The sequence below is a fragment of the Protobothrops mucrosquamatus genome, unplaced genomic scaffold, assembly GCF_001527695.2.
Source record: "Protobothrops mucrosquamatus isolate PMUCROS unplaced genomic scaffold, P.Mucros_1.0 scaffold285, whole genome shotgun sequence".
NCBI classification, from domain to species: domain Eukaryota; kingdom Metazoa; phylum Chordata; class Lepidosauria; order Squamata; family Viperidae; genus Protobothrops; species Protobothrops mucrosquamatus.
This window is the reverse complement of record NW_015386629.1, coordinates 278,491-301,657: the sequence shown is the minus strand read 5'-3', so window position 1 is coordinate 301,657 and position 23,167 is coordinate 278,491. Positions and strand designations below refer to the sequence as shown.

At 35.4% G+C, this 23,167-nt stretch overlaps 1 protein-coding gene across 1 annotated transcript; it reads left to right on the top strand.

Moving 5' to 3' along the window:
- The first annotated feature begins 1,763 nt into the window (after positions 1-1,763).
- On the top strand, positions 1,764-22,548 carry BICRAL (BRD4 interacting chromatin remodeling complex associated protein like). Its single transcript, XM_015814771.2, has 11 exons — positions 1,764-2,447; positions 5,765-5,813; positions 6,327-6,395; positions 8,013-9,698; positions 10,794-10,884; positions 12,236-12,336; positions 14,886-14,947; positions 15,074-15,219; positions 15,395-15,489; positions 17,225-17,327; positions 18,617-22,548. The coding sequence occupies exons 1-11, from the start codon at positions 2,365-2,367 to the stop codon at positions 19,420-19,422; spliced, it is 3,291 nt and encodes a 1,096-aa protein (XP_015670257.1). The 5' UTR covers positions 1,764-2,364; the 3' UTR covers positions 19,423-22,548.
- The last annotated feature ends 619 nt before the right edge of the window (positions 22,549-23,167 follow it).

The following is a 23,167-nucleotide window of genomic DNA, read 5'->3' as shown; positions in this document are numbered from 1 at the left end:
GACAAGTTAAGAGCAAAATGTTTGTAATAATACTAATTCATCCTTGAAATAATACTATGCAGTAAGCTATCTGGGGATTCTGAATCTTAACACAGTGTCCATTGATTATTAATATATCAAAATAATATTAAATGTGAATCCATTTTAAGTAACATAATGGGTTTCCTTTTATTTCAAAGAATAATTTGGCATATAAATATAGAAGATGGATCTATTGTCTAGAAAAAGATTGGATTCACTCTGTACTAAGCTATGGTTTTTTTAAACCTGTTTCTTTTAATAAAATTTAGCTGAGTTTACAATATGCCAAACCATTTCATGATTTCAAATAAAACGTGAAAATATATAGAGAGAATGCAGTTAATCAGATTAAACATCCCTAAAAGATGTATACAAAACCCACAAAGATAAAATACATTTGAGGAAAGAAGAAAAAAAAGAGCCAGTTTGGTGTAGTGGTTAAGATGCTGGCCTAGAAACCTTGAAACTGACTTCCAGTCTTTAGGCATGAAAGACCAGTTAAGTGACTGGGTCAGTCATGTTCTCTTAGCCCAGGTCATAGGGTTGTTGAGAAAGTAGGAGGAAGGAAGGAAGGAGTATTGGTATATTTTCCACCTTAAGTTTTATATGAAAAAAAGGTGGGATAAACGCAAACAAAAACAAAATGGAACAGGATGGATAGAACAGGAGGAACAAATTGTATTTAATGATAAATGTCAGTTACACCATGTTCTTTTGCAGATTACCTTGCCTTTGAAAACTATGACAGGAAAACAAGACCAATTAAAACTAGGAGGCGCAGTTGTCTTTAAACCATTTATATGTTATGCAGCCATTATATTCCAGAACAAAATCCTAATTGCTACAAGATCCAGGCAGAGGAGATAATTGAGCTTCTATGCAGGAAGGTAGATTAGGTATCTCTTCGTTCTGACTCTCCTATGCCTTTAAGAGCCCTTTAGGTAATAAAGTCAATACATGAGATGAAGAGGAAATGTTTTATTGGTTATGTTCTCTAACTGCTTATATCCTTCACAATATATCACAATACTTATAAAGCATATAAAGAGAATCTCAAATAAAAGATTTTAGCTTCACAGAGGAGACTTTTGGAAATCATTGTCTGTGAACCACATGTTGATGTGTCATATCCAAATCTGAGAGAGCTTTTGTACCTTAAAAGATATGTTCCACCTTGTCACTATCTGCTGTTCAGAGGCTCTGGACTTATTACATAATTTCCATCTATTGGAAAGATTTTACGAGAAAAAAAATTGCAACCGTGATCAAAATTGAAGCTATAAGATTCTTGATTGGAAGATGGAAAAATGTTTGAAAATGTGGAGTGTACAACTAGAAGTCTGTAGAATTCCCTGAACAAAGCTTCATATGGATGCACTTCAGGTGATTTAGGAATAGTCATGGACATACTATTCTACAATGAGCTTGAATCAGCAGAAAGTCAGTGCTGTTAATTCATTTGGATGAAATAGTAAAATATGTTAGGGAATAATGCAATACATCTGAATTTGGCAAATGTCGTGAGTTAGAAGAATAGAAATGGGCAAATACACTTGAGATTTGGAAATTATTTGTTGTGAGCCATCTAATAAACCTAACATGCAGCAAGCAAACAATTCATCTCATAAAGCTGGAAACACTCTTACACACCCCCAACACTGTATTATTTATAATATTGTGTGTGACAAAAATTAATTAGCAGTATAAAGTTGTGAATTAGCTAAAATGCAGTAAAAACAAGCCATTCAGAGGCTAAACAAACAAATGGAACACACAAAAAAGATCAATGGAACATCATTCAATTTAGTTCCACACTGAATCTACAAGACATAAACAGGTAAATATTTTGGGGATGGTAGCCACATTATATTTTGACTATTTTCTCCATGACAATATTTTGGGAAAGAAAAACTGAAATACGGTACCAATACAAATTGGGATTCTGGTTTAATCTGGATCAGACTTCATTTCTGTTTTAGGCTGCGGTCCAGAAATAGACGTATATATCTATACCTAGCTTGTATTACAGATACAGATTAGTGTTAGGATTGAACATGTAATCCTAATGTTAACCCATTGCATTCAGTACACCTCAAATATCTGAAGGATTGGGAGGATTTTTGGAACAGATCTAAATAGTTCTTCAGAGGTATGGATGGTGGAGGGAAAGGGTAACAATAAGGAAAATTATTAATAAGCTTCCATATTATTGGATGTAGCTTACTACATAGCCCTCTTCCAATACAGTAAATTAGCATGGTAAAAACACTTTCATGGTAAATATATTTTGTAATTTCTTACATAAAGCAGTTTTTCATAAAAATAGAATTTGAAATATGTTTTATGATACAATATGAATACTTTATTGTCTTCTTAGTTGTCATGGATGATGATGATGATGAAGCCTGTCTCTTTGATCTTATCGGGTAAGATTTTATTTTAGACACTTGTCCTTGAAAAATATTCAAAATTCATTTTAAAAGGAAAGCTAGTTTGATAAGCAATTTCAGTTAAAACTTTTATCTTCTGAAGCATAATTTTATTTCACAGTAATAAACAAATGAATTTTTTTCAAGGAGTCTGGATTTAGAATAGGTTTTCATTCAAAAGAAAGTAGGGAAGATTGTGATTTTTGTAATTTCCCTTTATTTCCTGCAGCTTCTAGTATTTCTCGCCATTCTTCACCGTTCCAGATGAATTTTTAAAATTGTTTTGTTTAGGGACATATTAAGCTGCATAAGCAGAACTGGTGAAAAGAACTCACTTTATTATGAGAGCAGTGTTCTGCAGACTATTTACCTCTGATCATATTCATGATGAAAATGAAATAAAATTTGTATCAGTTGTTTATTTTTATTTCCTCACATATTTTCAACTTTTCCCATTTTAATTACCTAAAGTACTTGAGTTACTTAGAATTTACATATGAAATCATAGTCTATCATCAATAATGCATACATAAATCACATTAAATCAATTACTCAATTTCCATAAAATATGACCCTAAATTTAAGATCAAACCCATCCACCAAAAGAAAAGTAGAAAAAAAGGTTAAACAACCTGTGCTGTCTGCCGAACCTAGGTTTGCCATGTTCAGCTGAAATCAATCCTGGAGATTCCCTGCACCCCCATAAAAGTGTACTACAACATTCTTGTTATGAATAACTTTCAGAAATTACTTTCCAAAAAAGATAGAATCAAACTCAAAGACCACTCTGATATGCATAAATTGACCTTTCTTCCAGGAGAAAAAATAAAAGAAGATAGTAAAAATATAAAAAAAAAGAAAGTTGCGGTAGAAAGGGGAAGGGGCAGGGAACAAAATTGAATGGAGATAAGGCAAGTAATACGGTAACTGACAGCATGGGAAAGTAGAATGAGGCAAGCCCTGTTTAGACATTCACATAAAAATTCACTAAGGAAGCTCCTCTCAAGTAACAACTAATTTTTCAAGCTAATTTTTATAGACTTCCATGATTTTTATGAGCAAAATCTGCATTTGTTTATATTGCTACCCATTCATTTGTTTCTGTTCTATAGAGCAAGCCTTTCATCCTTTTAATTTAATATTTAAGAACAGTCACTTTCATATTGGAAAATATTTCCATATATATTTACATATTTGCATCCCATAATTTTTATTTTCATCTTATTTTAAATGTAAAAAGCAAAACTGAACATCTAAGTTCTCTTAATCCTAGGGCATGACTTAAAGTATGATAATACAGTAGCCTTATAAAATTATGCAGATGTTAAAGAGAAGGTTGTTGGGAAAGCTTCATATACTTCATGCAGAATTCAATGGAACAGAAAAACAAATGCAAGGAAATAAATAATACATTGAGAATCTCCTCAAATTCTTTGTATGTGAGTTTAAATAACAGCCACTTAGTGAATCAATCTTTCTGAGGCAATAGATGGTCACATGAATTTGTTTAATGATTTGGAGGTTGAAACTTTCTTGCTGTAGTAGATTTCATCTATAGAAGACTGGCAACCAATGAAATTTATTTGTCTGAAAAATTCACTTGAAAAAAATCACCATATATGATAAACAGTAGTTTTTACTACTGGATCACAACAAATTGTGGCAAGTTCTTAAAGAGATGGGAGTACCAGAGCATCTTATTTTTCTTTTGAGAAACCTATATGATTGGTTCAAAATTGGGAAAGGAGTCCAGCAAGGCTGTATTCTGTCGCCCTGCCTATTTAACTTATATGCAGAGCACATCATGAGAAAGGCAGGGCTAGATGAATCAAAAGTTGGAATTAAGATTGCTGGGAGAAATATCAACAACCTAAGATATGCAGATGATACCACTCTAATGGCAAAAAGTGAAGAGGAACTAAAGAGCCTCTTGATGCAGGTGAAGAAGGAGAGTGCAAAAGTTGGCTTGAAACTCAACATTTAAGAAAACCAAAATCACGGCATCCGGCCCTCTCAATTCCTGGCAAATATATGGGGAAGAAATGGAGGTAGTGACAGATTTTATTTTCCTGGGCTCCAAGATCACCTCAGATGGGGACTGCAGCCAAGAAATTAAAAGACGCTCCTGGGGAGGAAAGCTATGGCAAATCTAGACAGCATACTAAAAAGCAGAGACGTCACCCTGCCAACAAAAGTGCATAGAGTCAAGGCCATGGTTTTCCCAGTTGCAATGTATGGATGTGAAAGTTGGACCGTAAGAAAGGCTGAGCGCAAAAGAATTGAGGCCTTTGAACTACGGTGCTGGAGAAGACTCTTGCGAGTCCCTTGGACTGCAAGGCGTTCAAACCAGTCAGTCCTAGAGGAGATCAAGCCTGACTGCTCTTTAGAAGGCCAGATCCTGAAGTTGAAACTCAAATACTTTGGCCACCTAATGAGAAGGAAGGACTCACTGGAGAAGGGCCTAATGCTGGGAAAGATTGAGGGCAATAGAAGAAGGGGACAACAGAGAATGAGGTGGCTGGATGGAGTCACTGAAGCAGTAGGCATGAGCTTAAATGGACTCCAGAAGATGGGAGAGGACAGGAAGGCCTGGAGGAACATTGTCCATGGGGTCGCGATGGGTCGGACATGACTTCGCAACTAACAACAACAAAAATAATTTACTGTATCATTTATACAAAAACTGTATAGAAATTCTCTTGGTCATATGAAATATCAAAATAAACCAAAAGATGAAAAAAGATAAATTTCAGTATGGACTTGATAGAATAAATAGAATAAATCATGAATGTTTAAAAGTGTAGCAATTAAGTCTTATAAAGAGAAGGATAACAATGTACCTTATAGATATGTTTCCAGATACAAGCTAGGTTTTTTTGCTTATACAGGAAATGAATACTCTAAAATATACAGTTGGGGGACACAGTTGCAGTATAATTTAAAAAAATAGTTTCTGTTTATAAGTCAATTTATATTTTAAATATAAATATGTCCTCAGGTCAACTTCATCTTTGGGTAGTTACAAGGCCACAACCATGCATTTTGGAATGTGTGTGTGTAACAATATGAAAGTGTTTACAGTTGCAGCTTTCTGGGATGTTGATTTCTCAGTTTAGCCTCCAGTTCAGCCAATCCTTGGTAGTTCCCATTCAAATGCTAACCTGGTCCAAATCTGCTAACCTTCCAAGCCTACAGGAGAAAGGAAATGTGCTGCTACCTATTGAAACAATCTAAATTTTAGCAACTTTTATGTTTTAAAATGCTTTAATGTTTAAACCGGTCTATCTCACTTTTCTTGTTTATTTATATTTTAGAGATCCACAGGCACTGAATTACTTTCTACACGGAGGGGGAAGTAAATCTGTAAGTTATTTATGTTAGCTTATTGTACGTTTAATTTTGTTAACAATTGTTTGGGGTTGCTAAAAATGTGCCCGCAGAATCTTAAGCAAATTCATTGATATGCAAGGTTTATCACAGCAAACTAGAAATGTGGGCTTGCAGTTCTGCATTTTTTTTCTTTCCATTTAAAATAAATCTTATGTTGTGCCCAATGAGTGGTAATGTAAGAGAGGTCTACATTTTAGCACTTCTCAAGTTTATGTGGCAGAGAACTAGGAGGTTTTTAAACCTTTTAGATCCAAAGTTTCTTCTATCTTGTCCTATGCCTTCCCTCTGTGTCTCTCTTTGAATCTTTCTGAGGCTACAATAGTTTCCTGAAGTTGGAAAGAATAAGCACAATTGTTGATGGAAAGATAGTGGGAAGAAAAATTTAATGTTAGATGTTAGCTCTTAAAGGTCAGACTCTTATTAGATTACGAGGAAAGTTGTGTCCCAAATGTATTGCTCTTAGTTTATTTTTTTGTGTTGTCACAGAACAGTGAAGACTTGAGTAACATAGGATATTCTGCAGCCAACTCAAATTCCATTTTTGCCAATACCAGTGTAAGTATAGAGAAGAAATATACGATGTTATTGTAGATTCTATAGACTAGTTGCATTATTTATATTATATGTAATTGAATGGAATAAAAATAGTTACTGATTATCTTATGAGATCAACTTCCTATGTTGTCTATATATATAATATTTTATTAGTGATATTAATGAATAGTTATTCTCCCAGATTTTGATATCACTATATTTATATACCTGAAATGAATTGCAATAGGAAGCTATTCTTCCCAAAGTATTTAGTCTTGTGAATTCTATTCAGCCCGCTTATGCAAATTGTTGAAATTTAGAAACTGAGCGGATATCTAGTTAGTGCAAGCTACAGTATAAGAAAATTTTACCAAGAAAAATGGTAAAGTTGTTACTAAAATTTCTTCTACTTCCTCTCTATTAGAAAGAATTAATGAGACTGATAGAAGTGATCCAGAATTACCTCTTAATATAACTTGATTTGTTCTAGCAGAATTTGTAGCTCAGTTGAACTCATAATATATTGTTTTTTTCTTTATCACTTCTAGTTTTGCAATTCAGACATATCAGATTCTAACCAAGAATAAAGATTGTGATGACCTTCTACTCTCTCGACATGCTAGCTAAATAGTACAGGTTGAGATGATGTGTAGCAGGACTGTACAGTGCTTTACACTTCAAGGGTGTTTCAGACTGCATTTAGGCACCCACATAGCACCTAAACAAAACATATATTTTCCAGAGCTTATGCTGCAGTTGCAGAAGGCAGCTGAGTGGTCCTTGGAGAAGACCAAGCTGCTTTAAGGAGTTGCCATAAAATCCTTGTACGTACTCTGGAGTAGTTTTTTCCTTCAGATCCAAAGTGTGATTTCATGACATGGCAAAGCTCTAATGTTTAATGTCATGATAGATTTTCAATTAGATAAAAGTTAATCTTTATAGAGTGTCTTTGTTACTGCTGATATATATAGTGTGCATATTATTAGGAGGGTGCAGAGATATTTTAGATCTAGACTTCTGGGAATAGTTTGATCAGCTCTACATTACTTTAGTCTAATCTGATTTGCTCCCGAATCAACTTTATATTTTTCTCTAAAGAAAAATATAAAATGTAAACAGCTGTAGCTTTTTAATGATCATATAAAGTAGATAATATGCTGCCGGTGCCTTAAATAACTACAAATTGTAGTTGTAAATATGCTGCAATATTCAGATGATTAAATAGAGGGGCTAAGAAAGAGCAGAATGTTGTACTCATATACAGTATATTAAGCTCTTGCTGTCAATTTATATATTTTGCATACCAGTATCATTATCCTGTTGTGAAATGGGTAATTAAAACCAGACTTGTTGGATTTGGCTTTAGAGTTTCTTGTCTCTGGATTCAGAGCTCTCAGGCTACTTTTAACTAATCCTTCACAGGACCTCTGTAGAAATAAATGAGTATATGCCAACAATCCTGTCTGAGAACCTTATTGAAAAAAATGTTAGGATTATTTCACAGTGTTGCACAACAGTAATGTTTCTTGTTCTAATAATAAACCCGAGAAAAGGAAAATAATTATAGTGAACTATGCTGTACATTTGGCATTTTTAAAAAAGGATTGAAGACATTTTATTGTATTTTTTTCCTTTCAGAGCTCTGATCCTAAGTCATCAATCAAAGGTGTTGGTGGTCAGCTTGGAGAAGGGTCTAATGATGGACTACAGTTGCCAAGTACTCTTCAGTTTCTTGATGATGAACTTGAATCATCTCCATTGCCTGATCTTGGTGAAGATCAGCCTTTTGATATCCTCCAGAAATCTTTGCAAGAAGCTAATATTACTGAGCAGACTTTGGCAGAAGAGGCTTATTTGGATGCCAACATAAGCTCCAATCAACAGTTTGCACAAACACAACTTCATCCTTCCTCATCAGCATCTTTTACTCAGGCTTCTAATGTTTCTAATTACTCAGGTCAAACGCTGCAACCTATTGGAGTTACTCAAGTAGTACAGCCACCAGTTGGAGCATCTTTTACAAGCAATACAGTTGGTGTGCAACATGGCTTTATGCAACATGTGGGGATCAGTGTTCCCAGTCAGCATTTGTCAAATAGTCAGATTGGTAGTTCTGGACAAATACAACTCATTGGTTCATTTAGTAATCAACCTTCTATGATGGCCATAAACAATCTTGAAGGATCTCATATTATATTGAAGGGTGGTGGCCAACAAGCACCTGCAAATATGAGTGGTGGACTTTTGGTTCATAGACAAACTCCTAATGGCAATTCGTTGTTTGGCAATTCAAATTCAAGCTCAGTAGCACAACCTGTAACTGTTCCATTTAATAGTACAAATTTTCAGGCATCTTTGCCTGTACACAACATCATTATACAGAGGGGTCTTGCTCCAAATTCTAACAAAATTCCCATCAATATTCAACCCAAACCAATTCAGATGGGACAGCAAGCTACATACAATGTAAATAGCTTAGGAATACAACAGCATCATGTACAACAAGGAATTCCCTTTGCTTCGTCAAATTCACCTCAGAATTCAGTAGTTGGTCCACATATGTCTGTTAATATTGTTAGTCAGCAAAATTCAAGAAAACCAGTTACTCCCCAAACAGTAAGTAATGCCAGTGGTAGCATTGTTATCCATTCTCCAATGGGACAACCTCATGCATCCCAGAATCAGTTTCTTATACCCACAAGTCTGTCTGTAAATCCCAGTCCAGTTCACCATGTCCAGACTGTAAATGGACAGCTGCTTCAGAATCAGTCTTCACAACTTGTTCCCAGCCAAGTATCCACTGAGCATGTTATGTTAAATAGAAACTCTGCGAATATGCTCAGAGGTAACCAAGCATATTCAGGACAAATGCTGAATAATCAGAATGCTGTACAGTTAGTTTCTGGTCAGACATTTGCTCCTGGAAACCAAGTTATAGTCAACCATGGAACTTCTCAAATTGTTGGTGGTCAGATTCCACTACAACAATCCTCTCCTGCTGTATTACATTTATCCCCAAACCAAGGAAATCTTTCCCAAGGCAGAACAGGATATTCAGCAGCGTCTCCTGGACAGGCAACTGGTTCAAATATATCTTCAAGTAATCGTTTTACTGTTGTGAGTTCCTCTGCTACGGTACATCCAAACATTGGCTCATCAGTTCAGTCTGTAGCTTCAAGTGGAAGCTTTGCTGGAGATCAACTTACACAGCAAAATAGAACTCAGTTGTCAGTCAGTGTATCACATCGACTTCCAGTTTCTTCAAAACCTGTCAGTCCTTTTAGTCAAACGTCAGTAACCCAGTCACCGTTTTCTTTTGGACAGGTATGATTCACAAGATCAAAAATGTTCCATAAATGTATAGTTTCTTTAATGATGCGGGATGGGGTATGATCATGCCACCTGTATTTCTAAACAAGCAGTATTTTGAAATAACTTCGCTGCTTTATTGATATGATAATACTAACTTTCATTTTTTATTCACATGGAATTATTTTTATTAAAAATGTGATTTCATACAAATAAGGTTCATTACTGGCTTAGATGTGTATTCATTTAAAACTATATTTGATGAGCTCCATGTGATAATGAATTACAGTGAATGTCAGAATTCAATGAACTACTCATTTTTATTTTAAATTAATTGCAGTTTCTGAATTGCTTTATTTTCATTAATCAAAGGCAAGATTAACCACAGTTTAGGATTTCAGCATAATACTATTTTATGTTAAAAATGGAATTTAAATGGATATTTCCAATTTACTCTCACATACGCAATAAAGAAGGCACAGAGGGAAGTAGATGATTCCAGGCTTACTGTGGGTTGCTTTCATGCTAAGTCATAAATTTTGTGATATTTGAATTAACTATTGCAACTAACAATTAAATGTTATTTGTTGAAATTTGTATATGGAGAATGAATAAAGCATTTGTATAAAAATGAAAGATTTTATCCATACTGTGCACCAATTCAATTATAAAGATTTAGGATATAAGTTGAATATAATTAGTTGAAGTTCAACTCTATGAATGAAGGAGAGTCAGTCTTCAGTTAACTAATACCAAAATCAAATAGCCTTAATTCTAATTACATCAGAAGTAGTTTGGAAGTCTAGCACTCAAAGAATTGATAAGACATAATGATTTGAAGAAAAAAGTCTGAAAGCATTTTTACCTTACCTCACCCACATCCCCAGTGGACATACATCTCTCACTATGAGAAATATGTTAGGTGTTTCTGGTTTCTGGTTTAGTATGATGCCTAAATGAAGCTGTTGTGGTGCATCCAATAATTGTGGTTAAAAGTTGTGGGCAAAACTGATGTGGAACTCAGCTACTTACGCATTTTTTTTATATGGACTATTTCTTTTTAAACATCTTTAATGATATGTGTGATGTGTCTCTGTTGTATCTTTGCAGGCTCAAAAAAAAGGAATCAACCTGGCATCTTCGGTTGCATCATCAAAATCACAAGACAGCTTGAGACAACCACAGTCAACAAATCTTTTAGGTAATCTAGTTTATTAGATTTTAATTTATTTCTAATTTATCAGAATGACTTCATACTGATGTTATCTTAAGTATTAATTGAAAAGTTTGGGTTGTAAGTAGATATTACAATACTATCTATACTACTGAAGAAAGGGTTAGAATTAAAATCTAAAAGTGCATTTGACAAGTTTCTTTGGCTAATATCAGTGATTCCGTAATTTTATAAACTTATGACAATGTTTTATAAAATAAGTTATTTTATGATAATATACGTGAACACGGTGTTAGAAATATTTGCATATATAGCATAAAGATGTTTATTTTATAGTATTTTTTCAGAAATACATGCTGCTATACTTTCCTATTGCATTAAGTGACTGGGTGGGTTAACTGACCGTGGAGGGCTGCCTCAGAGGGTGGGGGAAGTCTTGGGAGGCCTGGTGCCCACCCATATACAGAAACCAGGCATGGGCAGGTGTCAGCCAGCCAGGCCCAGCAGCACGTGAGTCTTTTCTGTTTTCTCCCTCCACTCCAGAGTGGCCTGATCTTTTCTGTGCCCTAACACATCTGGAAGGTTTCAGCTGGCTAGGCCCAGTCATGCATAGGCCTCCTCCCTCCTTCCCCCCCTGAACTTCAGTTACAAAGCTAGGAAAGGCATTCTTCCTCAAGACTGGCCAGAAACAGAAAGGGAGAAAGCTAGGTTTCTTGGGAATGGTATTGAGGAGGCATGAGGCCTTTGTGCCACTGGGCCTACCTAGCAGGCTGGGGGATCCAGTCGGAGGCAGGTTTCTGTGCGCTGCTGGTCCTAGATGGCCGAGGCCTTCCTTCCTGCAGGAAATTCTAGCTGTCTGTCTCCTTCTGACCCATGGCAATTTCCATGCACCACTGGGTCTAGATGGCTGAGGCCTTCTAGCCTACAGCAGGTTTCCTGGAGGGGTGGGGCAAGAGAGGCCAGTCTTTTCAAAAATGGTGGGAGGAGAGAGAAGGCAACAACTTACAACCAAAATTCTGGGTTTAGTTGTGGTAGTAAGTCAAGGACTACCTGTATTTTATAGTCTAGAACAGGGGTCCCCCACCCCCTGAGCCGTGGCCCACTACTGGGCCATGGCCCGTTTGGAACTGGGCTGCGCAAGCACAAATAGAGTTGTGCGCATGCATACGCTCACGTGCCACTCACACGGAACCATCCTCCCCATGCCGGGCTGCCAAGCCGGAAAGGTTGGAGACCGCTGGTCTAGAATAGTTACATAAAAACACTCCTAGTGACAATTTATTTAATATCTTTCAGTGATGTATATTTAGGTGGAAGATTCAAATATGTGTAATTCTTTGTGTAATGTCAACAATATTCACCATGAGTATATTTACAGGACAAGATGCTGGAGCCAAAATCATACAACAACCTATAGGAACAGTGTTACCACACCCGGAAAAAATAGCAGGGTCATCGCTTGCTCAAACAAATGTGCAGGTAGGGGGAAAAATTACCTGCTTTTCTTGTGCAAATCATTTCCTGTTTTGCAATTGAAAATAATTTTGAGGAGGGAGATTTGTGAAGAAATCTGTAATAGTACATTTGGAAATCTCTTATCACTATCTGTTTTTACACAAAGGGATAAAACAGTCCAACCTATCAAAAATAGTACCGTAAAAAACAGATTAAAAACACAAGTTAAGATAGACAAGAAAATGGTAGTGAGCACCTGTCCAGCCTAGACGAGTTCAAATCACCAGGACCAGATGGATTACACCCCAAGGGTCTCAAGGAACTGGCAGATGTGATCTCAGAACCACTGAGCTATATTTTTGAAAGATCCTGGAGCACTGGGGAACTACCAAAGGACTGGAAAAGACCTGATGTAGTTCCCATCTTCAAAAAAGGGGGAAAAAAGGAACCCAGGAAATTACAGACCTATCAGCCTGCCTCAATACCTGGGAAGATTCTGGAAAAGATAATCAAGCAACGAATCAGCGAACACCTAGAGGCAAACAAAGTCATTAGCAAAAGACAACATGGGGTTTGTCAAAAACAGATCATGCCAGACAAATCTTACTGCATTCTTTGACAAAGCAACAAAATTAGTGGACCAGAGGAATGCTATGGATATAATTTACTTGGACTTCAGTAAGGCATTTGATAAAGTAGATCACAATCTACTACTTGATAAGATAGAAAAATGTGGGTTAGACAGCATCACCACCAGAGGGATTCGTAGCTAGCTGACCGGCCGTACTCAATGGAACTGCAGTTACATGGAGGGAAGCATGTAGGGCTCTGTTCTGGGTCCAGTGTTCTTCAACATCTTCACCAATGATTTGGATGAGGGGATGGATGGGGAACTCATCATATTTGCAGACGACATCAAGCTGGCAGGAATAGCCAACACTCCAGAAGATAGGCTTAAGATACAGAAGGATCTTGACAGACTTGAACATTGGGCGCTACGTAACAAAATGAAATTCAATGATGAAAAAAAAGATGTTCTACATTTAGGCAAGAAAAACCAAATGCACAGGTATAGTATAGGTCAGGGGTAGGCAACCTTGGCTCTTTTATAACTCGTGGACTTCAACTCCCAGAATTCCTGAGTCAGCATGGCTCAGCATGGAAACCTCTCCCTTTCCCCTCAGCATGGCTGGCTCAGGAATTCTGGGAATTGAAGTCCACGAGTCATAAAAGAGCCAAGGTTGCCTACACCTGGTATAGGTAGTACCTTGCTCAATAGTAGCAACTGTGAGAGGGATCTCGGAGTCCTAGTGGACAATCACTTAAATATGAGCCAGCAGTGTGCTGCAACTGCCAAAAAAGCCAACACAGTGCTAGGCTGCATTAACAGAGGGATAGAATCAAGATCACGTGAAGTGTTAATACCACTTTACAATGCCTTGGTTAGGCCACACTTGGAATACTGCTTCCAGTTTTGGTCACCATGATGTAAAAAAGATGTTGAGACTCTAGAAAGAGTACAGAGAAGAGCAACAAAGATGATTAGGGGACTGGAGGCTAAAGCATATAAGAAACGGTTGCTGGAATTGGGTATGTCTACTTTAATGAAGAGAAGGATGAGGGGGGACATGATAGCAGTGTTCCAATATTTCAGGGGCTGCCACAAAGAAGAGGGAGTCAAGCTATTCTCCAAAGCACCTGAAGGCAGGACAAGAAGCAACTGATGGAAACTAACCAAAGAGAGAAGAAACCTAGAACTAAGGAGAAATTTCCTGACAGTTAGAACAATTAATCAGTGGAACAACCTGCCTCCAGAAGTTGTGAATGAAGTTTTTAAAAGACTGGACAGCCATTTGTCTGAAATGGTATAGGGTTTCCTGCCTGAGTAGAGGGTTGGATGACCTCTAAGGTCCCTTCCAACTTTATTACTATTACTATATATCGCTTGAAATATTATATGAAGCTAAACAATAATATAGACAAATTTCCTGTTTATTTCAAACAGCTTACCATTTATTTGTTTACAGAACTTTGTCTTTTGTGTTTATAAAAAATGAAAGAGGTTTATTGGTGTAATCTCACAGGAGTAATGAAATATTGTGTCATGGAACACTGCATTAGCATATTTGCTGTCATTTGCTTGAATTCAGTAATCTTGAAAAGGAGATTTGTGATGAAATCTATGATAGGGTATTTAAAAGTCTCCTAGAGAAATTGTATGAAACTAAACAATAATTTAGATATTTGGTGGTATTTGCCATTATAAATTTTAAATACTTTAGTAATCCTTGGATCACACCATAAAAAGTACACTTCGATTTTATGCTTGTTTATACAGGCATATCCTACTGATAAAGAGGATTATGTTTGAAAATTTTCAAAGGCAATTGTGTCTAAGATTGTAATTGTTATCTATATAAACCATTTTATTTATTTTCATATGTGACACATAAGCAATTCATATTTGTATTAATGCAGTTTATAGAAAGTAGTAGTACTTTGAAATGTACAAAACTATAATTTCTTTTAATAAAAGATTATCCTAATGTAACAAAAATGTATTTTGGACCTAGGTGGATGGTCATATAGTAGGACAAAAGAGGCCTGCTTCTAAACAGTTAACCAAAGGAGCCTTGTAAGTTAATTTCCCTTCTATATACATTTTAGCTTTTTGTTTTGTTTTGTTTTGCCCTTCACAAATTTTGCAAAATTTTTCCAGATGTCATTGTAAAATGACTGATGGTTACTTTCTTTCCACTAGCATTCTACAGCAATTACAGAAGGACCAGGCACAGGCTGTAGCTCCTGACAAAAGTCAGTTCAGATCTTTAAGGGATGCAGTCCAGAGACTTCTTTCATATCATGTGTGCCAGGGATCACCGCCAACTGAAGAGGATTTAAGGAAAGGTATTTTCCCCTTTCTACTATTTTGAAAAAGGTGTGTGTATGTGTGTGTGTGTGGGGCTGATAAACATCAGATAAGTTATATGTTATGCATATAATGGAAAATGGAAGAAAAAGATTATTATAAATATTTTAGGGTTTAAAGACTACTATCTAAATGTGTTTTAATGCCTTTCAGTGGATAATGAATTTGAATCTGCAGCAACACAGCTTCTGAAAAGAACACAGTCAATGCTAAATAAATACAGATGTCTTCTAATGGAAGATGCAATGGTAAGACCAATGAAAAATAATTATATATGTTTTTTCACGCCAAACTAGTTGTAACATTAACCATGTGATTAATACTGCATGTAAATGTAATGAGTCAAGGGAAGCAAAGGTGATTCATTTCCAAGATATAAAATAGCTTCAAAGTGTCTTTCATTTGTAAGTAGCTAGCATGGGGACCCATTTTTTAATTGAGAGTACTACAAAGGTGTGAAATTCTTAACTGTAGAACATAGTCCTCATTTGCTGCAGTCACCCATTTCAAACTACAGTTAGTCCTTGACCTACAACCATTTAATAATAATAATAATAATAATAATAATAATAATAATAATAATAATAATAATAATAGTAGTAGTAGTAGTAGTAGTAGTAGTAGTAGTAGTAATAATAATAATAAAGTTGGAAGGGACCTTGAAGGTCTTCTAGTCCAACCCCCTGCTCAGACAGGAGACCCTATACCATTTCAGACAAATGGTTGTCCAGTCTCTTCTTAAAAACATCCAGTGTTGGAGTACTCACAACTTCTGCAGGCAGGTTAATTTATTCAGCAACTGTTCAAAGTTATAATAGTATTGAATGAATGGTGATTATGATTAGTCCTCGAAATGCTCATTATTCCTGTAGTCATGAAACTGCAGTCAGGACACTTGGCAACCGGGTTACCCTACAAACAGTTGCAGCCTCACTCAATCACATGATTCCCATTTGCGACCTTCCTTGGTGACTTCCATGGAAAGTCAGTAGGGGTAGTCTGGCAGGGAAGGCTGGGATAGTCTCCCTTACCTGTGCATCATCCCCAGCCTCTCCAAACTCTTTCCACGTTGGCTGCTTCCACACCCCATGCACCCTTCCCAACTTGTACTGTGCTCTTGCACATCCTATTTGACCATTGCCACATTTCCTTGCTCCCTCCTTTGGTTGTTAAGTCATTGCAGTTGTTAAATGGATCATTTCATGATTTTATGACCATTTTTATGATGGTTGTAAAGCAATTCACTATGATGGTTAAAGAAGTGGTTGTTAAGTGAAGCATGTGGCTGTTAAGTAAATCCATTTTGTTGGAAACTTGACTGTGGGATCCTGCAGCTCATTGTTGTCAAGTGTCTGAAATGCAATCCTGTGACCACTGGAGGGACATTGGGTGCAGCAGTCGCTGGAACTGTTAATACTATTTATTTATTTATTAAATTTATATGCCACCTGTCTTACCATGGGGCTACTCTAGGGAGCTTACAACAATAAAAAGAAAGAAATGAAAAGAATGAACAGAACCGAAGTAAGATAATAGAACAATAAAATAAACAATGAAAGAGAACTATGAGAATACAATCATATGATTACCAAAAAAGAAAGATGGATGTGTAGAGAGCAGAGAAGGGGGTGGAGGTGGAGTCTGCCATTAACCCAGCAATCACTTCCAGCATTGAGCTATCCCCTATTTGGACCCAGGCCAATCAGCAGATTCAGGTCTTTAGGAAGAAAGGTGGGGGAAGATCTTACCTTAGAGAGTAAGATGTTCCAAAGGGCAGGCACTGCAGCAGAGAAGGCTCTTCTTTTGAATCCCAACAGAGTTCTGTTTTTATGTATTGTATTGTGTTGTGTTATATTGTTTTGTACTGTGATATGATATTGATATGGTTCCCGTATAACTTCAACAATTAGCTAGAAAACAGGAGCATAACATTTTTTGTTTGTAGCATGGGAGCTGATTTTGTTTGTTTGTTTTCTTTTCCAGAGGATAAATCCTTCAGCAGAAATGGTAATGATTGACAGGATGTTTAATCAGGAAGAAAGACAATCTCTGTCCCGGGATAAACGTCTTGCAATAGTTGATCCTGGTAAGAAACTAAGACTCATGTTAGATAAGAGATTTCTTTTGTTTATGTCACTGCTTTTCCATTTTGTTTTACTTGCCAATTGAATGCAACATAGTCTCAATATAATTCTTGATGGCTATGTAGATGTTAAGACCCATTATGCATCCTTATTCATAATAATAAGTAAACAACAGTGTAATGCAATAGCCTACTGTTGTGCTATTAATCTTAATTCTTTCCCCTCCCACCACTTGTTTGTTTCTTCTTTACTTCCCCAAACAATATGTTTGTTGGGAGGATGCAGATACAATATGTGATTTTGATACAGCTGCATTCATGTATTCAAAAATATATTTTACTACATGACAATTTTAAATCACTTTAGCTTGTAAGATATGATATAATTTGTTTTCAAAGGAATTATGTTTGCAAATATATTTGTTACCTCTTTACTTAGAAAAATATTCTGCTAATTCTGAACAGAAACGTTCTAATCTAAAAAGATTAATGAAGGCAATTGAGAACAAATTTCAACATAAAATTTGAATATTTTGAAATTCTTGAATATTAGTTTATTTTATAAAAATGTGCATATAGGTACAGAAGACATGTCAGTTTTCAGTGCAGCAACAGTTAATAGGTCTAGCAATACTTAATAGGTCAGGCAATTATAACTTAATGTTATTTATTTATTTGCATCCCACCTTTTTATTTTTATAAATAACTTAAAGTGGCAAACATATCCAATGCAACTTCCCCTCCTATTTTCTCCACAACAACCACCCTGTGCGGTGAGTTATACTGAGAAAGAGTGACTGGTCCAAGCATCCAGTGGGCTTTCATGGCTAAGACAGGACTAGAACCTCACAGTTTCCGGCTTGTAGTCTGGTGCCTTAACTACTGGACCAAACGGATTTCGTAGGTCCTTTCTTCCCACTCTGACTGCTTTTTAAAGGACATTCTATTAACAACACTTTTCATTGTGATTCACACTGAACTAACCAGAATTCCATTTAAGCTACAATCTGAAACCTAAAATCATATTTTAATATGTACAGTAGTTCATTGTAGGTTTTTATTTAGCAGATCACTTATTTTTTACATGTTGGTTGTGACTTAATGTAAATGGGGCTTACTGCAATATTTGTGTCCTATAGATCCACGATAAAAAAAAATTAAGAAGTTGGTCCCAAAATTCCACTTTGGGCAAAATATAGGTATCCCAGGTCTGAAAGCATTGAAGAATATTTCTTATGTCTTGCTGTTGTACAACAATGTAGTATTGAGATACTTTTTTTCCCAATTTTCAGATGGTTTTCTGGCAGACTTTTGTTGCTCATCCACGCAATTTGACAAGGGTGCTGATGAAACACAGCTTCACGAAAGTGATCATCAAACTAGCAAATCTTTAACTTCTCCAAACCAGACTGCTAATGCCCAAATGAGAGACAAGTCAAGCACAGCAGAGTCTTTAATGTGCAACAAACTTCATGTAGTGCCTAACAATATTGTGAGTCCACCACAAGAAAACATTTCTGTTAAAAAAGCAGATCTTGCAAAAGCTTTAACATTTGAGAAATGCTCTTCTGAAAGCTGCTCTCCCGAAAGCCAACATATGGCTTCTTCTGAACAAAAAATTGCTCTTAAAGGTCTTGACAAGTTGAATGAAAATTCTTTAGCTTCTAAAGATCATTCATCTAAAATCTTATCAAATGCAGATCGTGGTACGCATAATAAAACCTGTTGGAATACAATTGATTCTCATTCAGAAACAGCACATAATCATTCCCTCCAAGATAAAACTCCTCGGAGTTCTCCAAAGAATATCGATTTGCCACCAGACAGCTGGAAAGTTTCTGGAAAACCCCAAAAGGATTTGCTGGTCAATAAGAGTTTAGAAACTACATTCAAAAATATATTAGAACTGAAAAAGACTGAAAGGCAGCCACAAAGTGGGGGAGCTGCTAGTGGCTCTCTGGAGTTAGAGTATCCTAACTGTTCACTTATTGCTCCACAAGAAAACTGCCTGGAGAAATTTATTCCAGACCACAGTGAAAGCATTGTAGAAACTGACTCTCTTTTAGAAGCTGCTGTAAATAGTATCTTAGAATGTTAATAGTTACAGTACCGTGGACAAATTTCCCATAGAAACAAATGTGAAAGATACCACAAATACAGCCTGACGTGTGTACTTTCTAAAGTAGGTTCTGTTCTTTGTTTGAGAGCAGTACTCATTGTGGTTACAGTGAGGTATCCAGTAATGTAAAACCTTAAGAGAAAGCTGTTTGGTAAGGCCTATTCATTGGCTGTGATTGAATGTAATTCTCAACCATGTTCTTTATCATTTCAAGAATGATTCTCAATGAGCCTTTCCCTCCCCTCTCTTCTTCCAACTCAACTGCAGTGGTAAGATCAGAAGCTTTCGTTTCTATTTTAGACTATAGTTTAATGTGTTGCCTGAGGTTTAACCTATAATTAATAACTAAACCAGATTCATCAACTGTGATTTGCAATTGTTGGCTTTTCAGTAGCTACAATTAGGGTTGTATAATTCAGAGTTGACAAAAGTTGACATGACAAAACTGGTTAATAAAATATGGAACAGAAAATCCCCAATATCATCATCATGGTCTGTGGCTAAGTGTTACACTCTAACCACCGGATTACATTGCTTGTATAAACAGTTTTAATGTTGCAGCTTAATGAAACATTAATTGACTAAACCCTACATAATAAGGTAGTATATTGACAATCACAGACTACTAACAGGGGTATTAAATACGTTTAATAAGAAAAATGCTCTCTATATCTCCTGTCAAGATTTAAATCTCTGTGGTTAAAAATTCTATAGTTTACTTCTTCGCAGAAATATCTTTGCCAGGTTTACAAGAAATAGAGAAAAAACTGTAAACTGAGAAATTGTAAGCAGAGTTTACAGAGCTTTATACTTCAAGTGCTATTCAGCTGCTCCATAAGCAGAAACCAATATAATTCAAAGAATTATAGAATTGTAGAATTTAAGTTGCAATTTGGTATGGAACAATAAATATTAAGTTTAGAAAACCTAGTAGATGGGAAATATTAAAAAGCTATAAAGTAGTCATGCACATACCATACACATATACACACAAAAAATTTTGATTGACACATTGATTATTCAACAAAAGCTTTTGTATTTTATAATTGGATATAATCAACTAAATATCTCCAAAATGGTATAATGTTTTTCTAAACCAAGTATGACAAGTATTTTTACTTAAAAATTGTGTTGTTATAGTAAACGTTTATAGTTTAAGGAGCACTAGCCTTAATCTGAACAAATTAAAGGACAGTGTTATTTTGGTTGTTTCTGCTTCTAATTGTTCAGAATGTTAATCCATTCGCAGCAGTGGTCATATTACCAAAACACATATAAACCAAAGTTAAATTTCTATCCATTAACAAAATTACATGTAAAAGCATACATCTCATAATCTAGAGCCAAAGGAATCTCATGCATGGTTTGCGTTTGGCTGGTGGTCATATTGTTAATGTATTTTCTTTATTATTTAAATATACAGATTTCTCCTTTTATGTTGCCAGGCTTAAAGAACAAACTATACAAGCTCTCTTTAATGCTGCTGCATACAACTATGCCTGCTCAAAAGGACAGAGAACTGTGATTATGACGCTTTGTCTGCAGCTTCTCTTTACAGAAATATTTAAAATTTATTGAGGACTCTCTGGTCTTGATTTGATGGGGATCTTTCTCTTGCATTCAGCTGTAAAGTCACATGTAGTTTTGCTACATACAATGACAAACTGGTTGTCAGTCAATTTGCCAGAATGTTTAGAAAGAAGTCACATTTTCCTTTCTTTATTCCAAATAATGTAATGCAAAACTGTATTCTGTTGTATTATTCCACATAGAACACACTACCATCCTTGTATTGTGACCACATTGCCATGGATTAATAAAATATAATTTAATTCAGCAAAAGAGTAACAACAGTTAATGTACAATCCATATATAACAGGAATAGAAACATGGAGTTTAGTTTTATTGCCTCTTTTTTTAAAAAAAAAACCAGGTATGTGATTTTAAAGTCACAGACTTATGATTTTGTACACTTCCTGGCAACAATAATTTAAATAACTATAATTGATGGCTTGGCTTTGTCACAAATTTATTTTTTGTGAGGATGGATTTAATTATTTGTTTCTTTTAAGTAACATAAAGAGAGTAGAAGGTGCTTTTCCCTCAAGGTTTTGTGAAGGAAACATAATTGAACTGTAACCATAATGAGGTAATTTGGAAAGCAGGGTGTATATTGCGCCAGTCATATAAATTAGTTTAACTAGTATCTGATTGGAAATGTAAAAAAAAAAAAAAAGATTCACATTTGTACAACTTCTTATTTTGGTTTTACCTGCCAGTGTAAAGTTCCCATTGTATGTACAGAATATTCTGAACCTAAATACCAAAATAAAGTGTATATGTTTTGAATCTTAGGTGAGAGTTTAATTTTAGATAACGTCTTAGCCAAGACATCTGAAATGCACTTCATCAATGTGGATTAAATCATACCTATATTTATCCCAGGATTTTGTGCTGGGAACCCACTGAACAAAGTTCAGCTGAATTAACCTGGGATAGTTAATGTATTTTATTTATTAAACTGAACTTGGTTTTAGAGTTCTGAATATTTTAAATGGTAATGCAGTAAAAATATTTTTGTTCATTGTAAAGAAACAAAGTGTGAATTTGTTACGCAGCCCATGGTCCTGAATCCAGTGAAGGCCATTTATTTGTGCTTACCTGCTTTGTAGATTTGGTCTCTTGAATACCTGATGTCTTTCCACATTGTCTAAAGTTAAAACATTTTTAGCTGGCAACTATAAAAAATCTGATTCAACAAGGTCAGCATAACTGATCTGTTAGATTTGGGAGGCCTTACAGACTGACTTTACTGAAAGAGGATGTGTCACTTTTTGTCAATGTAATATGAACTTCATTTGCTTAAAAACTTTCATTTGTATAGTATGTCTCACTTGAAATTGCTTTGTATACATTTTGTAAAAATATTTATAAAATGTTTTGTAAAAAATATAACAAATTGCAGTTTATTTTGTTATGTTGGATAAATACTGTTAAAATACACATATTGGTAAAAATATATTGTTAATCCATGAATAGGAAATGTTTAGCTGGATACTACAAATTGAAACAACCATTGCAATACAGCCAAAGATTTGGGAAAAATCATTATCTGTGATTGTCTTGATTTAACCAAGATAAATAATTAGGCCTTGAAGGGGTTTCTTTTTTATTTTACATAATCTATTTAAAAATTTTTTTTGTTATAATTATGTTCAACATTTCTTCCATGATTGCACCATAAGCAACTACACAGATTCTGAAACGGTATCTGTTAAGATACTAACATGAGATGAGATCAAGAGCTGCTTAGCTGTATGAATGCTCTATTAGGTCATTTAAAAAAAAAAGCTATCTTCTTTATATGTCACATGTGAACATGGGAACTGTGTATCTATCCACTGCTGAAAGCTCTATGCCAATATGCTAATGCTGTATTAACTGATTATGTAGCAGTCTGCTCTTCAATAATTTTAAAAGATGATGTGTGTATTTTAGACCAAATACTTTATTACATAAAACATAATTTGTTTTACACATGTCAATATTAATTTGTAGAATCGTAGGTTTGGAAGGGAAGTTCGAGGTCTTCTAGTTCAACCCCCTACCCAAAGCAGGATCTTCATACCATCTTGAACAAATGGTTGTCCAATTGTTTCTTGAAAACCTCTAGAGTTAATCTCAATAGCTGGTCTACATAAATGATTTGCATTGCATGAAAGCA

Coding starts and splice junctions, on each gene's coding strand:
- BICRAL (XM_015814771.2), top strand. CDS start 2,365: ATGATACAATATGAATACTTTATTGTCTTCTTAGTTGTCATGGATGAT. Junction 6,396..8,012: donor CCATTTTTGCCAATACCAGT/GTAAGTATAGAG, acceptor TTTTCCTTTCAG/AGCTCTGATCCTAAGTCATC. Junction 12,337..14,885: donor TTGCTCAAACAAATGTGCAG/GTAGGGGGAAAA, acceptor TTTTGGACCTAG/GTGGATGGTCATATAGTAGG.